Consider the following 22,907-nt stretch of genomic DNA (forward strand, 5'->3'; position numbering starts at 1 on the left):
TATATTAATTATTTTCTTAATTACCAAAAAGATTAGACAAACTTTGGGGGATAATTCATAATGGGTTGGCAATGTTTTCAAAAGTCAAGTCTATCACAAACTCAATATTCTATAAAAATGTTGTATGTATTCCTTCATAATAAGAACCTTTTTTTATTTTTAATGACCGGGGTGTTCGATCTAATTTACGTGCACCTCAACTAATAATAAACCTCCAATGACCATCCTTATTAGCAATTGAGATGAATCAAACTTATGATCACTTAAGTAATATCCTAAGAGTCTCTATTCAACCACTCGGCCACTCAAGAGTGGTTATCAGAACCCATTTTACTTGCATAAACATTCAAAATTATGCAAACCCTTTGGGTTATTATAACTTGTTTTCTATCTTATTGATCATGAAAGGAAACTCTCAGCTTAACCAAAACCTATTCATAGATGAGGTCAAGCCAGCCCAGCCCAATGCAAGCGACAGATATATTATCTAAAGAGCTCTGAAACGAACTTGTCATTTTGGAGCGACTTTGCTTGTGCTAAGTTTCCACTTTTAACATCTTCTGCCAAACTCTTCCCAAAATATTACTTTGACTACATCAATCAATGGTTATGCTATTTATATTTCATATCAAATATTTTGTTATATCATATTCTAAAATAATACAAATGGGTTAAATTGCTTCCATTTTGTCATTTCAATGCAACAACTTTATTGTGGATTTCACTTTATGAAGAAATATAATTTAAAATGATAAAAAATGCAATGGAATTTACACACGATTAAACCACCAAAGCTTTTTACTCATAAAATTGTTTTGTTATAACCATTTTGTGGAGTGTTGTTATCTACTTTTCCTTGGATGCTATAGAAGCCTAGGGATGGGATGGGCTATAGCTATGGCAAAATCCACAATTAACGAGTACCGCCAATTAATGCTCAGCCATAACTTTTTTTAAGGTCGGTAATGGTGGGGGAGCTCCATCATTATTTTCTCATATATGGGAATTCCATTTGCTTGCAATTTCTATTTTTATATTCTAATATTTTCGACTAACATAACACTACTTGATTTTGGGGCTTATCTAGACTTTTCGAACATTCTGTGTACTCAAAATGGCTGTCCTCTCTCGGTAAAGACGAGAGACCAACAAGGCTGCTGAGGCGGCCATTTGCCAAAAGGCTTCACCAATAATTCAAAATGCTCCATTACTATCAACAGTGAAAATTTGTTGACTGTTTTCTACACATACAAAGAAGAAGTAGCCAAATGCTAACTGGATTCTTTGGAAGACTTAGGGCTTTTGCATGCCGGTGAAGAATAAAAGGTTCATTCAGAACTGGGTTTTACCAGTCATGAAATGAGTCACCAATGTAATGCAAGACGAATGAGATAATACTAAAAAGAAAATTAAGAGCAAGACCACAAGCTTATTAGCAATATTGCTTCTCAAGATTTTCTGAGCAAAAGTTAAATACTACTCTCATATGTTGACCGTGGATCCAAAACTTATTAATTTACGTAATGTTGAATAATAATGTTGAACAATTTGGATTTCGGCTATCTGAATATCCATTCATCACTTGACCCTGGCAAGCCTTTTAGTACATCTCGTAGAGCATGGAAATGGTTGTCACATTTGTGGTCAGAAATTATGTTGCCTGAGAGCACTATCCTCTGGAAATGTTCACCAGGATGTCTTTTCCAGAGTGTGAAAAATTCCCTACCTTCCTTGTCACTGCCACTGGTCTGAGTGTCGAAATCTCTCTTTAGACAGTACACAGTCCCTGGTACAAGTAGCTCCTCAGGTACTGTACCGGCAGATTCTTCATTCTTAAGGACAGCGGCATTCTCTGTAGTTGATTTTGACGTTGAAGAGTCGAAAGGAAAAGTAGAGGATTCCTTTCTGATGAGAACATCTGCAAAAGAAAAATAGAAGTAACATGAACAATCCAAATTCTAATCCACCTAGAGTGAATCCATTCTCTGTGATGAATGCTATAAGCAAAATATAGAAATCTCTTTTACATGGTGTTGAATAAAAAGAAAATGTATTCCTAATTGCAGAACAGGCAACTCTTCTACAGCCTATGCGGACTCAACAGCATAACTGCTTATATTGCCAAAAAGAATTAAGTAAAAGTAAAACGCAAAGTGGGATGGTACTAAATAATGACAGAGGAAATCCAGCCTCAGATCATTTTAAAATCTAAATTCAAAACAATATCCAACTTCAAAAGAACAGAAATCGATTGTAAAGCAACATCAGATCCTCAACAATACTCAAAGAAAACAAAAATTCACGAGGATTAGAATTAAAGATGCAATTAACTAAGCTTTTTACAACATAACACTCGGCAAAGTTGAGAGCAGGTGGGCCTACCAGAAGAATCATTCTTGCATCTGAACTTTGCATAATCTGCAAGTTTTCGAGCTACATCTTGCACTGAAGACACCATCTGCTTTGCGTTTGTAACCATATCTAAGACATTTTTCCAGTCTTCCCTCTCAATGACACTTAGCCTGTACCAAAATGGCAAAACCAACGATGATGTTCCAAAAAATCTTCCACTTTATCAACAAACTCTATATGAGAACAAAAATTTAATGCTCAAACCATTCACAAGTGATTAACAAATTCCACTATGTGAAGGGTGGTCAGGCATAAGAAGGTATAACTTTTGTTCTATGATTTTGATGTAAAAATCAAATGCAATGCTGAAATTATCTTCTTTCTCAATCAACTTCCAAGATATGATATTTTATGATGTGTATTCCCAAGTACAAAAAATGTTGGCCTCTTTTTCCGTCCTTTTTTCTTTCTCCTTCATTTTTATCGCTTTTAATTTTTATTTTTGCAGAGTCAGAGTTTAGTTGTTTGGCTGAACAATTACAATCAAAGTTCTGCAGATGCCCTTTCTTATAAATATAAGAATTCATGATGCAGCTGCTATAATGACATCTTAAAATTCATAATATCAATACTGCTTATAAGAGCCTAAAAGGTGTCTCAAACCCAATAGAACTAGAGGGTACCGATTGATTAGGTAGGTTGCAGAAGTAACTGCTTCTCCCAAAAGGATAACGACATGTGAGCTTCTATTAATGAGACATGAACGACCTCCAATAAGTGCCGATTTTTTCGCTCAGCACACCTTTTTGTTGGGGTGTGTTGGGACAAGTAGTTTGATGAATATACCATGTGTTGCCAGTTTGTTGAAGATCCGAACTTTGATATCCTCCTCCATTGTCACTTTGAAGACCTGAACCTGTGCATTAACTGCGTACGAACCATTTTGTCAAATTCTAAAAGATCAAATTAACCTCCCCTTTGATTTCATTAGACATACCCAAGTCATCCTGTACAGTCATCAATAATAACAAACCAACGGATCCACCTAAATAGCAACTTGTAATGGCCCCCAGACACTGAATGTATAAGCATAAAATGATTTGGACTTTTATTGAATGTTGTTAGAAATGCGACTCGATGACTTTTTGATAGTTCACAAACATCACAACGAAAGTTACTGATATCATTTTTTTCAAACAAACTTGGAAAAAGTTTCTTTAAGTAACCAAATGAAGCATGTCCAAGGCGCCGATGCCATAACCAAATGCCGGATTCTGTTTATCCCTTTTTGAGTAATCTATTATCAAAGCTTGCTTTAACATGGTAGAATTTTGTGACTCTAAATCCAATTAATACACTGCGCCCTTTTAACACCACAACAAATCGTCTACTTGTTTGATGCTTTTAAACTCACAAAATTCAGGCCAAAAAATCACCACACAAGATAAGACTTTGGTTATTTTGTTATAATTCAAGGATGGAACAACTAACACAGAATCTAAGTGTAAAGTGTTTTTGAGAGTTAATGATCCTTCCCCAATGACCCAAGTGGACTCACCATTGGCAGTTGAAACACAATTTTTGTGAGGATGTTGTAAAGTTAGAAACATGCCTAGAATCAAATGTCATATGATCGGTAGCACCAGATCAACTATCCATGCACTATTAGAAAACATGTACACTATTTAAAGACTTACAATCATTCCAGCGGTGGCTACAAATGGTGAAGATTGTATGACATCTTCTTCCTTTTTCACAACAGCAACAATAGAACTTTTTCTTGTTGGGTTTCGTCTGTGCATGTTGACGCTCATTCTGAGCTATCATGGCTGAAGTTTCAGTGAAGTTTAGAAAATTTAGAAGCGGGTTTTCTGCAAAGATTTTTACCACACATCCTTTTTTTTTTTTTTTTTTTTTTACAAAAACTCACTCACTTGCGTCTCTTCTTAGCAATGGACAACTAGCGTTGATTGGAAGATGGCAATAGATCGGTGCAGTAATCGGCAGTAGGATCAGATTGGCTTGGGATACCGGCAGAGGCGTCTCTTCTCAGAAGTGGCCAATCGATGTCGTCGATGGCAGATCAGTGACGGCGAGTTCTTTCGCAGCTGAGTTGGCAACGACACGTTACTAGGCTTGGTTTGTATTGATTATATTTATTTTCTCTCTGGCACGGATCTGGACTTGATTGATGGAGGGATATTTTTTTTCGATTGATCGTGGTGTTTGTAGTGGCCAAAGTTGGTGGTTGTGATTGGTTTTGATTGGAGGTGTTTGATATGGGAGATTTGTGTTGGTGGGTTTGATTGATTTTGCTGATATGGTGGTTTGATTTGGGTTGATTTCGACTTTAGATGTGATATGGTGATTGATTTGTTCGTGTTTGTATTGAGTGGGTTGCTTGGTTGGTGGGGGTTGCTTGATGGTGGTGTAGATTGGGTAACTTGGTGATGTGAGTTGCTTGGGTAGATTCGTTGTGGGTTTTTGTAATGTGCGCTGGGTTGAAGACTATTGAGAGTGTTTGGAAAAAATTTCTGGGTATTTTTGTTGTTTACAACTAAAGATGGTGGTTGGGTTTGATTGGATTTGGTGTTTGGGTTGCAGTCGTTTTCTCCTTCTCGGATTGACGACGATTGGGGGATGATTACACGCCGATGTATTTCCTAGCGGATTTGTGTATAAAAAAAAAAAAAAAACAATTCTTTAGATCAGAGAACTTGGCTCTGATACATGTTTGTTTGAAGAATTATTTTTTAATTCATTAATTTTCAATACATAGTTACAATCCTTATATAGGTAGAATACAATCTATTAATCTCCTAATTATGTCAGTTACAGTACACAATATACTGACATAATTAGGAGATTACATAATATCAAGAGTATCCTAATACTGACAAAAGTAGGAATTACAAAATATTCTAAAAAACCTCAACAAAATATTACTTTGACTACATCAATCAATGGTTATGCTATTTATATTTCATATCAAATATTTATATTATTTGTTATTGTTTGTTTGAAGAATTGGTTTTTTAATTCATTAATTTTCAATACATAGTTACAATCCTTATATAGGTAGAATACAATCCATTGAATATCCTAATTATGTCAGTTACAGATTACACAATATTGTGACACAATTAGGAGATTACATTATATCAAGAGTATCTTAATACTAACAAAAGTAGGAGATTACAAAATATTCTAGAAAATCTCAACACTCCCCCTCAAGTTGGTGCGTAGATGTCACACATGCCCAACTTGTCTAAAACTTGTGAGAATATATGTTTACAGACAGCCTTGGTAAGAATGTCAGCCAATTGATATTTTGATCGAATCTTCGACAATTCAATAATATTTTCATCCAGTTTTTCTTTGATGAAAAATCTATCCACTTCAACATGTTTCGTACGATCATGTTGAACTGGATTGTGAGCAATATCACATGCTACTTTATTGTCACAATATAACTGGATTGGTTGATTAGGTTGATAGCCCAAATCTTGCAAGAGAAATCGTAGCCACAAAGCTTCACAAATCCCAAGTGCCATTCCCCTAAATTCTGCTTCAGCGATTGAGCGTGCCATAACATTCTGTTTTTTGCTTCTCCATGTGACTAGATTACCTCCTACAAAAGTGAAATAACCCAAAGTAGATTGCCTATCATCCACTACTCCAGCCCAATCAACATCAGTATATGCATTCACATTTTGGTAATTCATATTCTTAGTAAATAGGATTCCTTTCCCAGGAGCATGTTTTAAGTATCTCAAAATGCACGTGACAGCATTCATATGTTGTTCTCCTGGGTTATGCATGAACTGACTGATTATACTTAATGCATAGGCAAGATTTGGCCTAGTGTGTGACAAGTACATCAATCTTCCCACAAGTCTCTGATATCTCCCTTTGTCAATTGGTACTTGATCAGTCTTGATACAAAATTTCAAACCTTCTTCAATTGGTGTATCTGTTGGTTGACATGTTGACATACCGGTTTCCTGCAAAACATCTAAGGCATACTTTCTTTGTAATAGAAAGATACCTTTGTTAGATCGAGACACTTTGATTCCAAGAAAATATTTCAAAGAACCTAGGTCTTTCATTTTGAATTCTTCTGACAAGTACTTTTGCAAAGCCTTTCTTTCTTCTTGATCATTTCCAGTGACTACCATATCATCCACATATACAATAAATGTAGTGATCTTCCCTTGCTATTTTTTTAGGAACAATGTGTGATCTGAATTGCTCTGATGGTAGCCAAAAGACTTCATAGCTTTTGTAAACCTCCCAAACCATGCCCTCGGAGATTGCTTCAACCCATATAGAGATTTCTTCAACTTACATACCTTTTGGTTGTGCTTTTCTGGTGAAATACACCCTGGTGGAGGATCCATATATATCTCTTCTGATAATTCTCCATGTGGGAAAGCATTCTTCACATCGAATTGTTGTAATGGCCAATCAAGGTTTGCAACTAAAGATAATAAAACACGTACCGTGTTGATTTTAGCTACAAGTGCAAATGTCTCTGTATAGTCTATCCCATGGGTTTGAGTGTACCATTTTGCTACTAGTCTAGCTTTGAATCTCTCAATTGTACCATCAGCTTTATACTTCACAATGTAAACCCATCGACATCCAACAGTCTTCTTTCCCGGTGGACGATCAACAAGTTCCCAAGTCTCATTCTTCTATAACGATTTCATTTCCTCATTCATAACAGCTTTCCATTTTGGATCAGATAAGGCTTCTTGCACACTGTTAGGAATAGATACAGTAGATAATTGATTCACAAATGACATATTTGATTCTAACAAACGATTGGTAGACACATAATGACTCATGTGGTATTTGACCTTACTAGATAGCTTTGGTTCATATGCTGGTTTGGGAATCCCTCTACTACTATGCGGTGGTAACTGTTTCCTAATTGGTTCAGACTCAATTGGTTCAAAGTCTAAATCAGGAACATTCTCAACAAATGATGGTTGTGACATACCAGGAATGAGAGACTGGAATTGAGAAGGTTCTACGGACGGGTGTGATACCACCTCCACATTTTCATCATCCATTTCATCTTCTTGTCGAACAACAGGTCTAATTTGTGACTCACAGTCTCCCATATCTTAAATACCATCTTGAACAACATAGTCAAGAGTCTGAATTTCTTCTTGACAATACTCCCCCTGAAGTTCAGACTCAGAAGAAAAATACATCAATTCTTTATGGAAAACAACATCCATCGTTACAAACATTTGTTGAGTTAGTGGATGATAACATCGATACCCCTTTTGATGAACATCATACCCAATGAAAACATATTTCAATGCACGAGGGACAACTTGTTGCGTTGATGTTTATGGAGGTGAACAAAACTGATATAGCCAAAAACACGAGGCGGTAAGTTCGGGACCATTGGAGCATTCACTGCTTTACTAAGAGCCTAAAAAGGTGTCTCAAACCCAATAGAACTAGAGGGTACTCGATTGATTAGGTAGGTTGCAGAAGTAACTGCTTCTCCCCAAAAGGATAACGACATGTGAGCTTCTATTAATGAGACATGAACGACCTCCAATAAGTGCCGATTTTTTCGCTCAGCAACACCATTTTGTTGGGGTGTGTTGGGACAAGTAGTTTGATGAATGATACCATGTGTTGCCAAGTATTGTTGAAGATCCGAACTTTGATATTCTCCTCCATTGTCACTTTGAAGGACCTGAACCTGTGCATTATACTGCGTACGAACCATTTTGTCAAATTTCTAAAAGATCAAATTAACCTCCCCTTTAGATTTCATTAGACATACCCAAGTCATCCTTGTACAGTCATCAATAAAAGTAACAAACCAACGGGATCCACCTAAAATAGCAACTTGTAATGGCCCCCAGACATCTGAATGTATAAGCATAAAATGATTTGGACTTTTATTGAATGTTGTTAGAAATGCGACTCGATGACTTTTTGATAGTTCACAAACATCACAACGAAAGTTACTGATATCATTTTTTTCAAACAAACTTGGAAAAAGTTTCTTTAAGTAACCAAATGAAGCATGTCCAAGGCGCCGATGCCATAACCAAATGCCGGATTCTGTTTATCCCTTTTTGAGTAATCTATTATCAAAGCTTGCTTTAACATGGTAGAATTTTGTGACTCTAAATCCAAGTAATACAACTGCGCCCTTTTAACACCACAACAAATCGTCTACTTTGTTTGAATGCTTTTAAACTCACAAAATTCAGGCCAAAAAATCACCACACAAGATAAGACTTTGGTTATTTTGTTATAATTCAAGGATGGAACAACTAACACAGAATCTAAGTGTAAAGTGTTTTTGAGAGTTAATGATCCTTCCCCAATGACCCAAGTGGACTCACCATTGGCAGTTGAAACAAATTTTTGTGAGGATGTTGTAAAGTTAGAAACATGCCTAGAATCAAATGTCATATGATCGGTAGCACCAGAATCAACTATCCATGCACTATTAGAAACAGATGTACACATATTTAAAGACTTACAATCATTTCCAGCGGTGGCTACAAATGGTGAAGATTGTATGACATCTTCTTCCTTTTTCACAACAGCAACAATAGAACTTCTTTTCTTGTTGGGTTTCGTCTGTGCATGTTGACGCTCATTCTGAGCTATCATGGCTGAAGTTTCAGTGAAGTTTAGAAAATTTAGAAGCGGGTTTCTGCAAAGATTTTTACCACACATCCTTTTTTTTTTTTTTTTTTTTTTTAACAAAAACTTCACTCACTTGCGTCTCTTCTTAGCAATGGACAACTAGCGTTGATTGGAAGATGGCAATAGATCGGTGCAGTAATCGGCAGTAGGATCAGATTGGCTTGGGATACCGGCAGAGGCGTCTCTTCTCAGAAGTGGCCAATCGATGTCGTCGATGGCAGATCAGTGACGGCGAGTTCTTTCGCAGCTGAGTTGGCAACGACAACGGTTACTAGGCTTGGTTGTGTATTGATGATTATTTATTTTCTTCTCTGGCACGGATCTGGACTTGATTGATGGAGGGATATTTTTTTTCGATTGATCGTGGTGTTTGTAGTGGCCAAAGTTGGTGGTTGGGTGATTGGTTTTGATTGGAGGTGTTTGATATGGGAGATTTGTGTATGGTGGGTTTGATTGATTGTTGCTGATATGGTGGTTTGATTTGGGTTGATTTCCGACTTTAGATGTGATATGGTGATTGATTTGTTCGTGTTTGTATTGAGTGGGTTGCTTGGTTGGTGGGGGTTGCTTGATGGTGGTGTAGATTGGGTAACTTGGTGATGTGAGTTGCTTGGGTAGATTCGTTGTGGGTTGTTTGGTAATGTGCGGCTGGGGTTGAAGACTATTGAGAGTGTTTGGAAAAAATTTCTGGGTATTTTTGTTGTTTACAACTAAAGATGGTGGTTGGGTTTGATTGGATTTGGTGTTTGGGTTGCAGTCGTTTTCTCCTTCTCGGATTGACGACGATTGGAGGGATGATTACACGCCGATGTATTTCCTAGCGGATTTGGTGTATAAAAAAAAAAAAAAAAACAATTCTTTAGATCAGAGAACTTGGCTCTGATACCATGTTTGTTTGAAGAATTAATTTTTTAATTCATTAATTTTCAATACATAGTTACAATCCTTATATAGGTAGAATACAATCTATTGAATCTCCTAATTATGTCAGTTACAGATTACACAATATACTGACATAATTAGGAGATTACATAATATCAAGAGTATCCTAATACTGACAAAAGTAGGAGATTACAAAAATATTCTAAAAAACCTCAACAGTTATATCATATTCTAAAATAATACAAGTGGGTTAAATTGCTTCCATTTGCCATTTCAATGCAACAACTTTATTGTGGATTTCACTTTATGAAGAAATATAATTTGAAATGATAAAAAATGCAATGGAATTTACACATGATTAAACCACCAAAGCTTTTTACTCATAAAATTGTTTTGTTATAACCATTTTGTGGAGTGTTGTTATCTACTTTTCCTTGGATGCTTTAGAAGCCTAGGGATGGGATGGGCTATAGCTATGGCAAAATCCACAATTAACGAGTACCGCCAATTAATGCTCAGCCATAACTTTTTTTAAGGTCGGTAATGGTGGGGGAGCTCCATCATCATTTACTCATATATGGGAATTCCATTTGCTTGCAATTTCTATTTTTATATTCTAATATTTTCGACTAACATAACACTACTTGATTTTGGGGCTTATCTAAACTTTTCGAACATTCTGTGTACTCAAAATGGCAGTCCTCTTTGGGTAAAGACAAGAGACCAAGAAGAAGGCTGAGGCGGCCATTTGCCAAAAGGCTTCACCAATAATTGAAAATGCTCCATTACTAAATTTGTTGATTGTTTTCTACACATACAAAGAAGAAGTAGCCAAATGCTAACTGGATTCTTTGGAAGACTTAGGGCTTTTGCATGCCGGTGAAGAATAAAAGGTTCATTCAGAACTGGGTTTTACCAGTCATGAAATGAGTCACCAATGTAATGCAAGACGAATGAGATAATACTAAAAAGAAAATTAAGAGCAAGACCACAAGCTTATTAGCAATATTGCTTCTCAAGATTTTCTGAGCAAAAGTTAAATACTACTCTCATATGTTGACCGTGGATCCAAAACTTATTAATTTACGTAATGTTGAATAATAATGTTGAACAATTTGGATTTCGGCTATCTGAATATCCATTCATCACTTGACCCTGGCAAGCCTTTTAGTACATCTCGTAGAGCATGGAAATGGTTGTCACATTTGTGGTCAGAAATTATGTTGCCTGAGAGCACTATCCTCTGGAAATGTTCACCAGGATGTCTTTTCCAGAGTGTGAAAAATTCCCTACCTTCCTTGTCACTGCCACTGGTCTGAGTGTCGAAATCTCTCTTTAGACAGTACACAGTCCCTGGTACAAGTAGCTCCTCAGGTACTGTACCGGCAGATTCTTCATTCTTAAGGACAGCGGCATTCTCTGTAGTTGATTTTGATGTTGAAGAGTCGAAAGGAAAAGTAGAGGATTCCTTTCTGATGAGAACATCTGCAAAAGAAAAATAGAAGTAACATGAACAATCCAAATTCTAATCCACCTAGAGTGAATCCATTCTCTGTGATGAATGCTATAACCACAATATAGAAATCTCTTTTACATGGTGTTGAATAAAAAGAAAACGTATTCCTAATTGCAGAACAGGCAACTCTTCTACAGCCTATGCGGACTCTAAAGCACAACTGCTTATATTGCCAAAAAGAGTTATGTAAAAGCAAAACGCAAAGTGGGATGGTACTAAATAATGACAGAGGAAATCCAGCCTCAGATCATTTTAAAATCTAAATTCAAAACAATATCCAACTTCAAAAGAACAGAAATCGATTGTAAAGCAACATCAGATCCTCAACAATACTCAAAGAAAACAAAAATTCACGAGGATTAGAATTAAAGATGCAATTAACTAAGCTTTTTACAACATAACACTCGGCAAAGTTGAGAGCAGGTGGGCCTACCAGAAGAATCATTCTTGCATCTGAACTTTGCATAATCTGCAAGTTTTCGAGCTACATCTTGCACTGAAGACACCATCTGCTTTGCGTTTGTAACCATATCTAAGACATTTTTCCAGTCTTCCCTCTCAATGACACTTAGCCTGTACCAAAATGGCAAAACCAACGATGATGTTCCAAAAAATCTTCCACTTTATCAACAAACTCTATATGAGAACAAAAATTTAATGCTCAAACCATTCACAAGTGATTAATAAATTCCACTATGTGAAGGGTGGTCAGGCATAAGAAGGTATAACTTTTGTTCTATGATTTTGATGTAAAAATCAAATGCAATGCTGAAATTATCTTCTTTCTCAATCAACTTCCAAGATATGATATTTTATGATGTGTATTCCCAAGTACAAAAAATGTTGGCCTCTTTTTCCGTCCTTTTTTCTTTCTCCTTCATTTTTATCGCTTTTAATTTTTATTTTTGCAGAGTCAGAGTTTAGTTGTTTGGCTGAACAATTACAATCAAAGTTCTGCAGATGCCCTTTCTTATAAATATAAGAATTCATGATGCAGCTGCTATAATGACATCTTAAAATTCATAATATCAATCATTCTAAAGTATGGCCAAAAGAAAAAAGAAAAAAGAAAAAAAAAAAAAGGGAAACAGGGCATTTTAGCCATTTAAAAACTAAAAATTAATCTGAATATTATGTATTTATCCAGGACGAGATTCAAAGTAAAATTTAACAATAAAATAAGCTAAAATAACTTTTATGGCCAAATTCATATCTTTCTCATTATTATATGAAAACCTCAAAATCTATTTGAAATAGGGGGTGGGCATATATACATATCCAAGTTTAGTATTGCAATATGCATTCTTCATTTTATCGATATACAATATTATAATACCTAGTTGCAGATTCCGTAATTGAAATTTCAATAATTGAAACCCTAAATTAGCAACTTCTGACAGCCTAAAATCTAAGGAAACCAAAATGCAAAATTTGGCACCTAAATCCTCAACATCAATGCTAAATATGTTGCCAGTTACTTCTAGAAGCTTAATTGCTTATTCACAAAATATTTATGTTTGTTTTCACCATGTCCTAAATGAAAGGTATTGTCTAAAACAGATGACTTTGTACTTACCAATCAGTTTGCAGAATCTCGTTCCTCAGCCTTGACAGGGAAGTTATACTTAGTCTAGGTATTATATCATCCTGCAAAGTTAAAAAAGGAAGCCACAGGAAAAAGTGACAACAAATCAAACAAGACAAAACTACAACATTGGAAAGCATTTTACAAACATAGAGTTCAAAAGAGTTGCTTCTCTCCAATAGACACAACAAACAGATAATGAGATGCACAGCATTTACCCACCTGCATCACCACAGTGGTCACAAAATCTGAACAACTTTCAGCAACTTCTCTGGAGACACAAGGTGGAGTTGCATATCCAACAGCAGAAACAATGTCAGGGCTAAACCCCAGCTCTTTGAACGACTTTTTACGGAGCATTATCGCGAGTAAAGAAGCAGTAGCACCACCAAGCGAATGACCTACTAGCCTTAACCTATATCCCTGTAGATGAATTAGACTCACTAAAAGAATAAAAACAAACTTCTAATTTCTTTTATCCTCTTTAGACATCCACAAACAGACAAAGCAAATTATATAACACCTTATGATTCTCCAAGCACTGCTTTATGGTTCCAATCTCATGTCTAAGAAACCAGCGAGCAGCTTCAGCTGTACCAAAGTGAGTTGAATAACCTTCAAATGTGACTTCTTCATCATTTGAAGAAACAATGTCAGTGATGAGATCGTACACAGTATGAGTTCCACGGATTCCAAAAATTACAAGCTTCTTACGAGGATCAATTCCTATAAAATATCCAGGCCTCATCACACTGGAATTTTTTTCAAATTTCAAAATATTGCTCTGTCGAAGCATGCTATGTCTTGCAAGCCCTGACACACCACCCTTATAAGAGCCTTTTGCCAACTCGACATGGTATATGAGATCTTGGACCTAAATTACAAAGCCATTGCCTAATGAGAATTCTGAGTTGTAATAGACTGAAAATTGAATTCAAGAAAAATTAAATATATTTAGAAAACTATGAATATTTTGTAGCTCAGATATATCCTCAATAAAAAGTTTTCAATGATTACAATTGCTTCCGATGTAATTTGGACACCCTTAACATCCTCAAATGGATTTAAAGATGCTTGACGGAGATAAATGAGATATAGGCCGATTGTGAGATCACTCAGACTCCAATCTTCAATCCCAATCTTACTCCGTTGAATGGTTGCAAGGATCTCTGATACAGATCGACTGCTTGGTGGGGATTTATGGCTAGCTCCGTTTCCTGCATGTCAGAGTTTTGAATCAGCCTCCATAACCACAGGCAACTGGAAAGTGTAGTAGTGGTGTTGAGGACCCCTGAACACTCCCACAAGGATGTTAACCAAATTACAGCGACTGTATAAGTTTCAGGTAGGATTTGCTTAAAGGCTTGTTCTTAATTTTCAAATTAGACGACCCTATGTGATCATCCTTGCAAATTAGATGACACACAGAACATAACCAACATACACAGACCTGATGGAACAGCCCACCCACACAATTGCAGAGCTGGTTCAACAGCTTTGGTGAGCCAAGCAAGCTCTAATTTCCATTTTCTATCACTGACATCATCATCACCAGAGCTGTATTTGGCAAGCTCAGAGTCATTTTCTGTCTTCTTCTCCACTGTAGGTCTTGAAGAAACTTGAGGTGCATCCTTGGCCTTTTTCAACACATCACCTTCTACCTTATCTGCTTCTGACGAATGTGATCGAGAACAATCAAGAACACTATACACAGACCTTGTAAGCACTTCTGGTGTCTTCAACTTATTTTTAGTATAATCTACAACATAACAAGATAATAACAAATAAGCCTCTTTCAGATGAACAAATGAAACCTAAACCGAAGAAATTCTAAATTTTACTCAATTCCAGTTTCTAAAAGCATCATCAATGCCAGATAATCTTCACATCAGTAGCACTTAACGAGTTCCACTTGAAATGAATTGCACACATATCAGATAGTTCTTACACAGCGCACTTAAACTTCCTACTCTCTAAACACTACCGTAAATCATCATAATATCCAATAAAGTAGTGATAATCATTAAGGTAAACTGTTATTATCTACAATTAAGTGTATATATGATAAATACAAGATATTAAGAAACGAAAAAATAACAATAAAAAAATTTAAAAAAAGAAAAGCTTACAAATGTTGCGAAATAATCGTTTCACGAATTGATTAGCCATTTCTGAGTGACACAAAAATAACTTGCTGAGTTCCTTGGGGTTATATATGGCAGCTGACGAAGTCGAACTCTGTTATGGCGGCTTGAGGAAGAGGAGGTGGTTGTATTGTATCGGGCTGGGTTATGTTATCTACAGTTACAAATTTGAACTCAGTCTGTATCCATTGTTTAATTTAATATTATCATATTTTTATTACTAAAATATCCTTATTTCAAAATGGGTAATTAATCAAGATATTAAAGTGTCTTTGCAGAAGCCAACATGATTAACATAGTGAAATAATCGTGGTTTAGTACAAAAGTAAGTTTTGAACGGTGAACATTTTCCAACAAGGATAATGATTAAAGCAGAAGGCCAGGATAATGCAAGCACTTTACAGCATTTATATAATATTTTAATCATAGTGGACCCTCAACAGCTTTTGATATTTAGTTTAAATTGCAATTCACTACCCTATACAAATACAAATCGGTAGAAATTAGAAAACAAAAATCAACGTCTCTGCATTTAATATACGTTCTCTTTAAAGAAGATAGAATAATAAAATTAAAGGTATATATTTATGGAGTAAACAGAAATTTATTAGTTAATGTAACTAAAAAAACTTGTGTCGGTGGATAATTCCCAATCAATAGTAGGCTTAGCTGAGCAAAAAATTATACACTCCCTTTTGGGCTGGGCTGTTCCCTCCATGGTCCATGGAGTTAGAAGCGGGTCTCTATGTAATTTTATGTTTCGTAGGGGATGTAAGGTATTACTAGAAAAATAAAGGACTTACAGAAAATTCACGCGGAACGCGACTCTCTACTCTATAAATACATCCAGTTAGGGCTTCGGTCTCAGTTCACCGCCGCTGTCCCTCTTCTTCTCACTCGTTCAATCAAAACTTTTAGATTGGTCACTGAAGATGATGTATTGTTTTCAAAACATGTGATTTGAATTCTATAAATGAATGTGGAGAATGAAATGATGATTATATGATTCCCTATTGGTTTGATAGCCGGGATGATGGCATCGACCTTTGTATTAGCTCTATCTGATCATTCTCTTCACTTCACTGCACATTTTGTTTATGTTTTTATTTTCATTTTAGTTTTATTTAGGGGAGAATGAAAGGATGATTGAATATGTTTCCCTATTGGTTTGATTGCCGTGATGATGGCGTATTTTTATTAGCTCTATCTGATCATTCTCTTCTTTATGCAACCGTTTCAATCTCTGTTTTTTGCACTAGGCACATTTCGAAGGTTTTTCAGGTTAATTTTGATTGAAGCCTGTTGAGCTCAAAGTATGTGCTAGATTTTGATAACGTCATTCTGTTAAACATCCTGTACTTTTATGCTGGACGATTTATCAGATTTTGACCAATATTATCATTTATCATCGTTACTCTTCTAGGTTAAATTAAATTCGTGCTGAATTTTTTTTTTTTTCTTGCTTATAACAAGCATGTTATACGGATAAATGATTTTGAATGTAAAAGAGCTGTTTAATGAAGTCTTAAGCATCTATTTGTATTACACTTTTCAATGGAAAATTGAAGACACGAAAAGGTTCTCTCTCTCTTTCCCCATTGGCTGATATTCAACTGGTTTGTAGTAGTAGGTATAGACCACTCAAAATAGCTAATGTTTAAGTAGATAACTATGTACTTTTTAAGGCAATTATGATTAAACCTATATACCTTTAGCCCAGCATGTAAAGTTCAGTTTCACATCGGCTGAAACCATGAATAATCACTATATATATGCCTTAGCATTTGTTTGACCTACATCACCACAAAGAGCCCTGAACTGAAAAAATAAATAAAAAAGTATATTATCCTACGAACATTACAACAGAAAACAATGCAAGCTTCTGCTTCACTGCCGCAAGCAATAGACAGAGATCCATGTATCGTAACAGAAACATGCTCAATCCCATAAAGTTATAAGTTTACTGTACATCACAAAAGTCAACAATTTCCTGCCAAAGTACAGACCCCACTCTGGTAACATACACTGTTAACTTACCAGACACTGTAAATTACATAAGATGCATGGTGAGATGGATAAGACGCTGCAAACTGATAAATATGGCCAGCCAGATTTTGATGGCCTCACCACATCAAACTTTATACCCACCCAACAAGACACCCCTGTTAATTTACCTGCTAGAAATTTGATGCTTCTTGAGACTTGTCAGTTCCGGTGCCATCTTCAAGAAATTCATTTGATCAACCAAGAACCAACAGTGTTTAAACTTGATCAAAAGATACGGAATATTGGTCAGAGACCTCCATCAGCCTTGTTCGACAAACTTTAAATGAGTGCTTGCACTTAGACCACTAGTAGAACGAAACGCCATCTGGCTTTTGATCTTTTCTGCTCTCCATTTTGCCGAGATCGCAACTATTTCATTGGCAAGACCTTTAATTGCACCTATCTAGATTCCACACTCAGCATGCATATCACGTACTGCAGACTCTGCATAAACATCAATATGAAATCCATTTATCACACAACATGTTCCTTTAACTAAATCAAGCACTCCAACTTCAATACCTGCAGAGACTGATATTATAGTAGCTATTTTAACTTTATCAGAGCAGAGTCCCATTCATCTTATGTCATCAAACATAGCCAATAATTTGCAAAATTGCTAGTTCCTAGAATATTGAGTTCGTGCGTTAATCAAATAAATTATATACGTAGCCCTTATTTCATCAAGTTAAACTATGGTTCAGCAACTATTGGCTATGAGCAACTATTATACCATTCACAATTAATAAAATTTATCTCTATTGTTTCTCATGACATCCCTCAGCGTCAGCGGAAGACATCTGTATAAGAACTATACTAAATTTATTTCACGCTTATCATATGCAGAAAGCATCAACAACCTAGCTATGTTTTTTTCTGCAATCATCTTCATGTATCACTGACTGTCAGACCACAGGAAATTCAAGGCCTCAATCATGCAAGAAAAGAAAAACCTGGATTCAGTGCAGGTAATTGCTATAATATAGACCCGAGGTCTGGTACATAACCAGCTAGCTTCAGTTGTCCATCTAATTCAACCAACAACAAGTAAATCCTATCAGAGGCTAGGTGAGATTTATCAGATGCAGCGAACTGATATATTTTCCTTTCAATTTCAATCCAGCTTGAACCAGGACATCTCTTTTCGACCCCTAGTTCCTGCATGGCCAACCTTATTTTCATGACCTCAGCCCATCTATTCAATTCAGCATACATGTTAAGCAAAAGCATGTAATACCCACTATTGTTTGGCTCCAGAATTGTTAATTCCTTAACAGCAAGATGAGCAATCTCCAAGTTCCTATGAAGCTTGCACCCACCCAACAGGGCACCCCAGATAACTGCATTTGGTTGAAATTTCATGCTTCTTATTAGTTCTAATGCCTCTTCAAGCAAGCCAGCTTTGCCCAACAGACCAACCATGCATCCATAGTGCTCAGCTTCAGGAGCTATGGAATATTCATTGATCATGCTCTGAAACCTCCGACGGCCTTCTTCAACAAGCCCAGCATGAGTACAAGCACTTAAAACACTAATAAAAGTAACACCATTCGGTTTTATTTTTTCCCTCTCCATCCTACCAAGCATTGCCAGTGCTTCATTTGCAAAACCATGGACCGCAAGACCTTCTATTACTGAACTCCAACAGAAGAGATTTTTCTCTTTCAATTTGAAGAACACTAAAAGGGACCTATCTAAGCTCCCACACTTTGCATACATATCAATCAATGCGGACCCTATATAAGCGTCAACATCAAGTCCATTCTGCAATAAATAAAGATGAATTTCCTTCCCTAAGTCAAGCGCTCCAAGATGGGCGCAAGCCGATATAACAGTAGTCATAGTAACTCCGTCAGGACTAATCCCACTCTTTTTCATCTTATTAAACATATCTAAAGCTTCTCTAAACTGCTTGTTCTGAGAATAACAAGTGATCATAATCGTCCATGAAATTCTATCCCTCGCAGGCATTTCATTAAATAGCAATTCAGCTGCCTCCACATTTCCCAGTCTTGCATACCCATCAATCATTGTATTCCAGGTGCGAATGTTCCTTTCAGACATCTCATCAAACAATCTCCTTGCAGAGCACAAATCCCCAACCTGCAGATGAGCTGAAACCATCGTAGTCCATGCGAAAACATCTCTCTCAGGCATTTCATCAAACACTCTTCTCGAATTAGAGATTTTATTCGAATTCGAGTAAAAATCAATCAAAGCAGTCTGGACAAACACATGAGAATCGAACCCATTCTTCCAGATTTGCCCATGCACAGCTTCTCCAATACAGAGACCCAATAATGAAGTACAAGCTTTTATCAACGATGGAAAAGTATAACTTGTGGGAAAAACTTTAGCCCTTAACATATGAATATAAACTTCTAGAGCTTGAACTGGGCAGCCACAATGAACGAAGCCTCTGATAACTGCATTGTACACAAAAACATTGGGTTCCTGCATCTGGGTAAAGGCTAAAACTGCAAGATCTGTTCGGTGAAACACAGAAGTACAACAACTGATAAATTGGTTTATGAGGAAACAGTCTTGGCTTGCGTTGGTCTTAAGCATGGTGGCATAAACACATTCTAGTTCTTTTACACCGGAACATTTCTTTACTTGATTGGCTATGGTGTGTATTTGAGCGAAAGATTCAGGTTTTTGAAGAGGTTTTGGTGTTAACAAGCGGTTAAAATTCGTTACTGTTTTCGTATATACAGTCATTTGCTTTATTGCGGCAACTGGAAAATAACAGGATGATATCGTGATCGTCTAATAGCACCAAAACTTAAAGGGTCATTGTAACTTGATTAATAGTTTTATGCATGGTTTTGAAATCGCGTATTGCATCTTGTATCGAAAACCTAATTTTTTGAATCGTGTATCACGTATTATATTTATTATATTATAGGATACGCCCTTTTCAAAAAAAAAAAAAAAAAATTCAAAATTTTCTAAAAGTTATTATCATTTCTAAGATTAATTAAAGAATTTTGTGATATTATTCACTTTAAATTATGATATTACATAATTAAAATTAATCACAAAATTAAGAATTTATATTATTTTATCTCAACCATTCATATCATTTCCAAGATCAATGTCAACATCTATATCTCCACTTGTATTATTATTATCATGCAAAATGGGCAACACATGTTCCTCTTCACTTTGTTCATGCAAAATGAGTAAATTTGAGTAGGTTTTAGTGAACCGGGTTGGGTTACTTGGTTTCGACCTGAATTATTTTTGGGCCTTTGGCCCAAATTAATAAAATCGTATAGATTTATATCGATATTTTTAAGGATACGAAAGGATACGTATTGTATCGTAGAATACATATCAACGTATCGAAAGGTTTATGATACATTCTTTGATATGTATTGTTGACGATCTGTATCGAATCGTATTATATGATACGTATATCGTAGGATAATAATAACCATGGTTTTATGTGCCTTGAATTCTGTAATGTGGACCCATCGTTGATAAGGGTTGTGATTAAAAAAAAATTTATGATGAGTTAAATATTTTTAATCTTTATGAGAATAAGCTATTTATGATATATTTATTTTGAATATTTATGACCCCAAAAGAAAAATAAATCATTTAGGGAGAACTAAGGGGAAAATAGCAATTACTCCAGAAAATTACCCAGAATCACAGCAGGGCATTTACTTATGAAGCACGCTCCAAGCTGAAGATCCTATACAGAGACACGGATTAGGTTACTACTACTAATAGATATTGTTTCTTTAACACCTAAACGAAGTCCAAATTTAGTAATTTACAAAAACAGAGTCTCTCAAATGCTTTAAGCTAGTACAAAGTACAAACCATAGCCAGTGCCAAAAGGTTTCAACTTGAAATCTATGTGGCACGGCCATAAGTTTTATTAATCTTTGTGATGAGACCCCGCTGGTGCGCTTTTTCAGCAGAAGGAAAAAGAGTGGACAGAGAGGATAAAATGGCACTTTTCTACACAACAAGCAAGGGACAGGTGGCTACAATTTCAGAATGTTTGGTTGAGAGTGTTTTGTGTTGCGACAGTGGATCTGTTGCTGGAAATTGTAGTGCATGTGAGTTTCTGCAGGTGGAAATAACAGCAGAGATTTAACGAAACAGCAGGTTCCTAACACTTTGCTTTAAATTCCATCTCGGGAATCAGAGCTTGAAACCATTCAGGGTTGAGGTAACATCATGGCCTTTTGATTTAAAATGGGCAATATATTCAGAATAGCTTATTTCCCTGTATATGGGAGGATTGACTTCAGATAGCAGCTCTTTCACTGGTCCAAATGTGTTGTCGCTGTTACTAGTAACTGGAAGGAAGAAACATGAAGCTGGATCCGGCCACCACTCTATGCATCACACTTTTGAATTTATCATTGCTGATCAGCTACAAAAACACATACCAAAGTAATTAACAACACTTTTAGGCTTCAATTTTAGAATATCATATACTTACTTGCTATGCTATTTCATTAATAATAAAGCATACCTGCAAAATGTCTCCTACGTTTGCTAGCAGAGATCCCTGCAAATGGGGCACATCAACCCAGTGGTTATCATGAAAAGTTTGAAGGCCACCAATATTGTCCTGCAAAAGTATGGTTAAAAAGGAAGGATCTGAATGGTTGGCGACTCCTAGAGTTAAGTTTGGCTCAGGGCATATGGGGTAATAGTTACACCAAAGAGACGCAGTTTTCATGCACTCAATGCTTTCTAGATACTCACTGCTTATACCTAGAGCCTCAGATAGTAACTCATATAATGTCTTCTTTAGTTGAAACATGAACTTCATGAACTCACCGATTGGCTCTCTGCAAAAACAAAGTTCCATAAACTGGGTTGCATGTCCTGGATTAATTAGGTTCTTTTATTCATTTTTTAATATAAATCTCTATAATTACCTGCAAACAATAGGCAAGGCTTCTGTGTCCAATTGTTCATCAAAATACACACATAATAAGGTGTCCCTCCAGTTCCCTGGTTTTGATTTGTTGAGAAATTCATTACTGTAACATCTCACTGGTTGGCTCCTATCATGTGACTAATACTTGAACTTCACTTCATATGGTTGCTCATGGAACTAATGCATACAGGCTAACAGCATATCCATAACTTCATCTGGAACTCCATGATTTATCATCTGAAAGAAACCCCATGTTTTCGCTGCATCATGTATGGCTTTCACAATCTAAGGTCTTCGATCACTTCTTTCAAAGCATTTTAGATCGACCACTGGAACATGAGCTTTGGATGATGACTTTGGCACGTCGTCCGGCGGATGGATGAAGATTCTTGGCAGCTTGACCACTCCAGAGTCAACAAGGCCTTTCACTCCAGCTTTTGTTTCATTGAAGTCATCCATTTCTTTGACATGATCATATTCTAAGCCATCATTGACAACAGTTTTTTCAGCGTGAGAAATGACTTCCATCTTGCCAATACCCGGGGTCGTTGTTCAGAGACGAAGAAGCATAAGAAACAGAGTGGCTTGGTGAAAACTCATGTTAGTTGGCGACTGGATTAATCATGAAACAAGAGTCAGATCATTTGGAGACCAGCAAATTAATAAAATCAGGTTAAATTTGGATTAGGTGAGCAATGGTTTACTGTTTATAGACTCCAATAAGCTTTTTGGTCTGATCTTTGTAGTCAATACCATCCAGGATTTACATAGATTTGG

At 36.2% G+C, this 22,907-nt stretch overlaps 4 protein-coding genes and 2 non-coding genes across 6 annotated transcripts; 2 read left to right on the forward strand and 4 right to left on the reverse strand.

Moving 5' to 3' along the window:
• Positions 1–1,540: 1,540 nt before the first annotated feature.
• LOC116120654 lies at positions 1,541–2,886 on the reverse strand. The gene is made up of 2 exons (XM_031406619.1): positions 2,383–2,886; positions 1,541–1,918 (listed from the first exon to the last, which is right to left on the reverse strand). The coding sequence occupies exons 1-2, from the start codon at positions 2,477–2,479 to the stop codon at positions 1,560–1,562; spliced, it is 456 nt and encodes a 151-aa protein (XP_031262479.1). The 5' UTR covers positions 2,480–2,886; the 3' UTR covers positions 1,541–1,559.
• An 8,148-nt stretch (positions 2,887–11,034) lies between these two features.
• Positions 11,035–15,332, reverse strand: LOC116120653. Its single transcript, XM_031406618.1, has 8 exons — positions 15,158–15,332; positions 14,479–14,787; positions 14,046–14,245; positions 13,552–13,902; positions 13,251–13,451; positions 13,020–13,090; positions 11,877–12,016; positions 11,035–11,412 (listed from the first exon to the last, which is right to left on the reverse strand). The coding sequence occupies exons 1-8, from the start codon at positions 15,195–15,197 to the stop codon at positions 11,054–11,056; spliced, it is 1,671 nt and encodes a 556-aa protein (XP_031262478.1). The 5' UTR covers positions 15,198–15,332; the 3' UTR covers positions 11,035–11,053.
• Positions 15,333–16,156: 824 nt separating this feature from the next.
• Positions 16,157–16,243, forward strand: LOC116120690. The gene has a single exon (XR_004126591.1). It is a non-coding gene; the product is annotated as a small nucleolar RNA Z102/R77 (small nucleolar RNA).
• A 61-nt stretch (positions 16,244–16,304) lies between these two features.
• On the forward strand, positions 16,305–16,389 carry LOC116120689. Its single transcript, XR_004126590.1, has one exon. It is a non-coding gene; the product is annotated as a small nucleolar RNA Z102/R77 (small nucleolar RNA).
• A 933-nt stretch (positions 16,390–17,322) lies between these two features.
• Positions 17,323–19,878, reverse strand: LOC116120661 (pentatricopeptide repeat-containing protein At1g06143). The gene has a single exon (XM_031406629.1). It carries the CDS (start codon positions 19,784–19,786, stop codon positions 18,194–18,196), a length of 1,593 nt encoding a protein of 530 aa, XP_031262489.1. The 5' UTR covers positions 19,787–19,878; the 3' UTR covers positions 17,323–18,193.
• A 1,652-nt stretch (positions 19,879–21,530) lies between these two features.
• LOC116120670 (deacetoxyvindoline 4-hydroxylase-like) lies at positions 21,531–22,658 on the reverse strand. Its single transcript, XM_031406645.1, has 5 exons — positions 22,458–22,658; positions 22,319–22,367; positions 22,129–22,204; positions 21,717–22,038; positions 21,531–21,614 (listed from the first exon to the last, which is right to left on the reverse strand). Exons 1-5 carry the CDS (start codon positions 22,656–22,658, stop codon positions 21,531–21,533), a joined length of 732 nt encoding a protein of 243 aa, XP_031262505.1.
• Between the last annotated feature and the right edge of the window lie 249 nt (positions 22,659–22,907).

The sequence above is a fragment of the Pistacia vera genome, unplaced genomic scaffold, assembly GCF_008641045.1.
Source record: "Pistacia vera cultivar Batoury unplaced genomic scaffold, PisVer_v2 Contig940, whole genome shotgun sequence".
NCBI classification, from domain to species: Eukaryota; Viridiplantae; Streptophyta; class Magnoliopsida; order Sapindales; family Anacardiaceae; genus Pistacia; species Pistacia vera.

What these genes read in the sequence shown, in the direction of transcription:
- LOC116120654 (XM_031406619.1), bottom strand. Translation starts at nt 2,479, where the DNA reads ATGGTTACAAACGCAAAGCAGATGGTGTCTTCAGTGCAAGATGTAGCT. An exon ending in ATGCAAGAATGATTCTTCTG is followed by an intron (nt 1,919 to 2,382) that starts GTAGGCCCACCT and finishes TTTCTTTTGCAG; the next exon opens with ATGTTCTCATCAGAAAGGAA.
- LOC116120653 (XM_031406618.1), bottom strand. Translation starts at nt 15,197, where the DNA reads ATGGCTAATCAATTCGTGAAACGATTATTTCGCAACATTT. An exon ending in ACGATTATTTCGCAACATTT is followed by an intron (nt 14,788 to 15,157) that starts GTAAGCTTTTCT and finishes GTTATGTTGTAG; the next exon opens with ATTATACTAAAAATAAGTTG. An exon ending in ATGCAAGAATGATTCTTCTG is followed by an intron (nt 11,413 to 11,876) that starts GTAGGCCCACCT and finishes TTTCTTTTGCAG; the next exon opens with ATGTTCTCATCAGAAAGGAA.
- LOC116120661 (XM_031406629.1), bottom strand. Translation starts at nt 19,786, where the DNA reads ATGCTTAAGACCAACGCAAGCCAAGACTGTTTCCTCATAAACCAATTT.
- LOC116120670 (XM_031406645.1), bottom strand. Translation starts at nt 22,658, where the DNA reads ATGGAAGTCATTTCTCACGCTGAAAAAACTGTTGTCAATGATGGCTTA. An exon ending in TATGGATATGCTGTTAGCCT is followed by an intron (nt 22,205 to 22,318) that starts GTATGCATTAGT and finishes AATCAAAACCAG; the next exon opens with GGAACTGGAGGGACACCTTA. An exon ending in GCCTTGCCTATTGTTTGCAG is followed by an intron (nt 22,039 to 22,128) that starts GTAATTATAGAG and finishes TTGTTTTTGCAG; the next exon opens with AGAGCCAATCGGTGAGTTCA.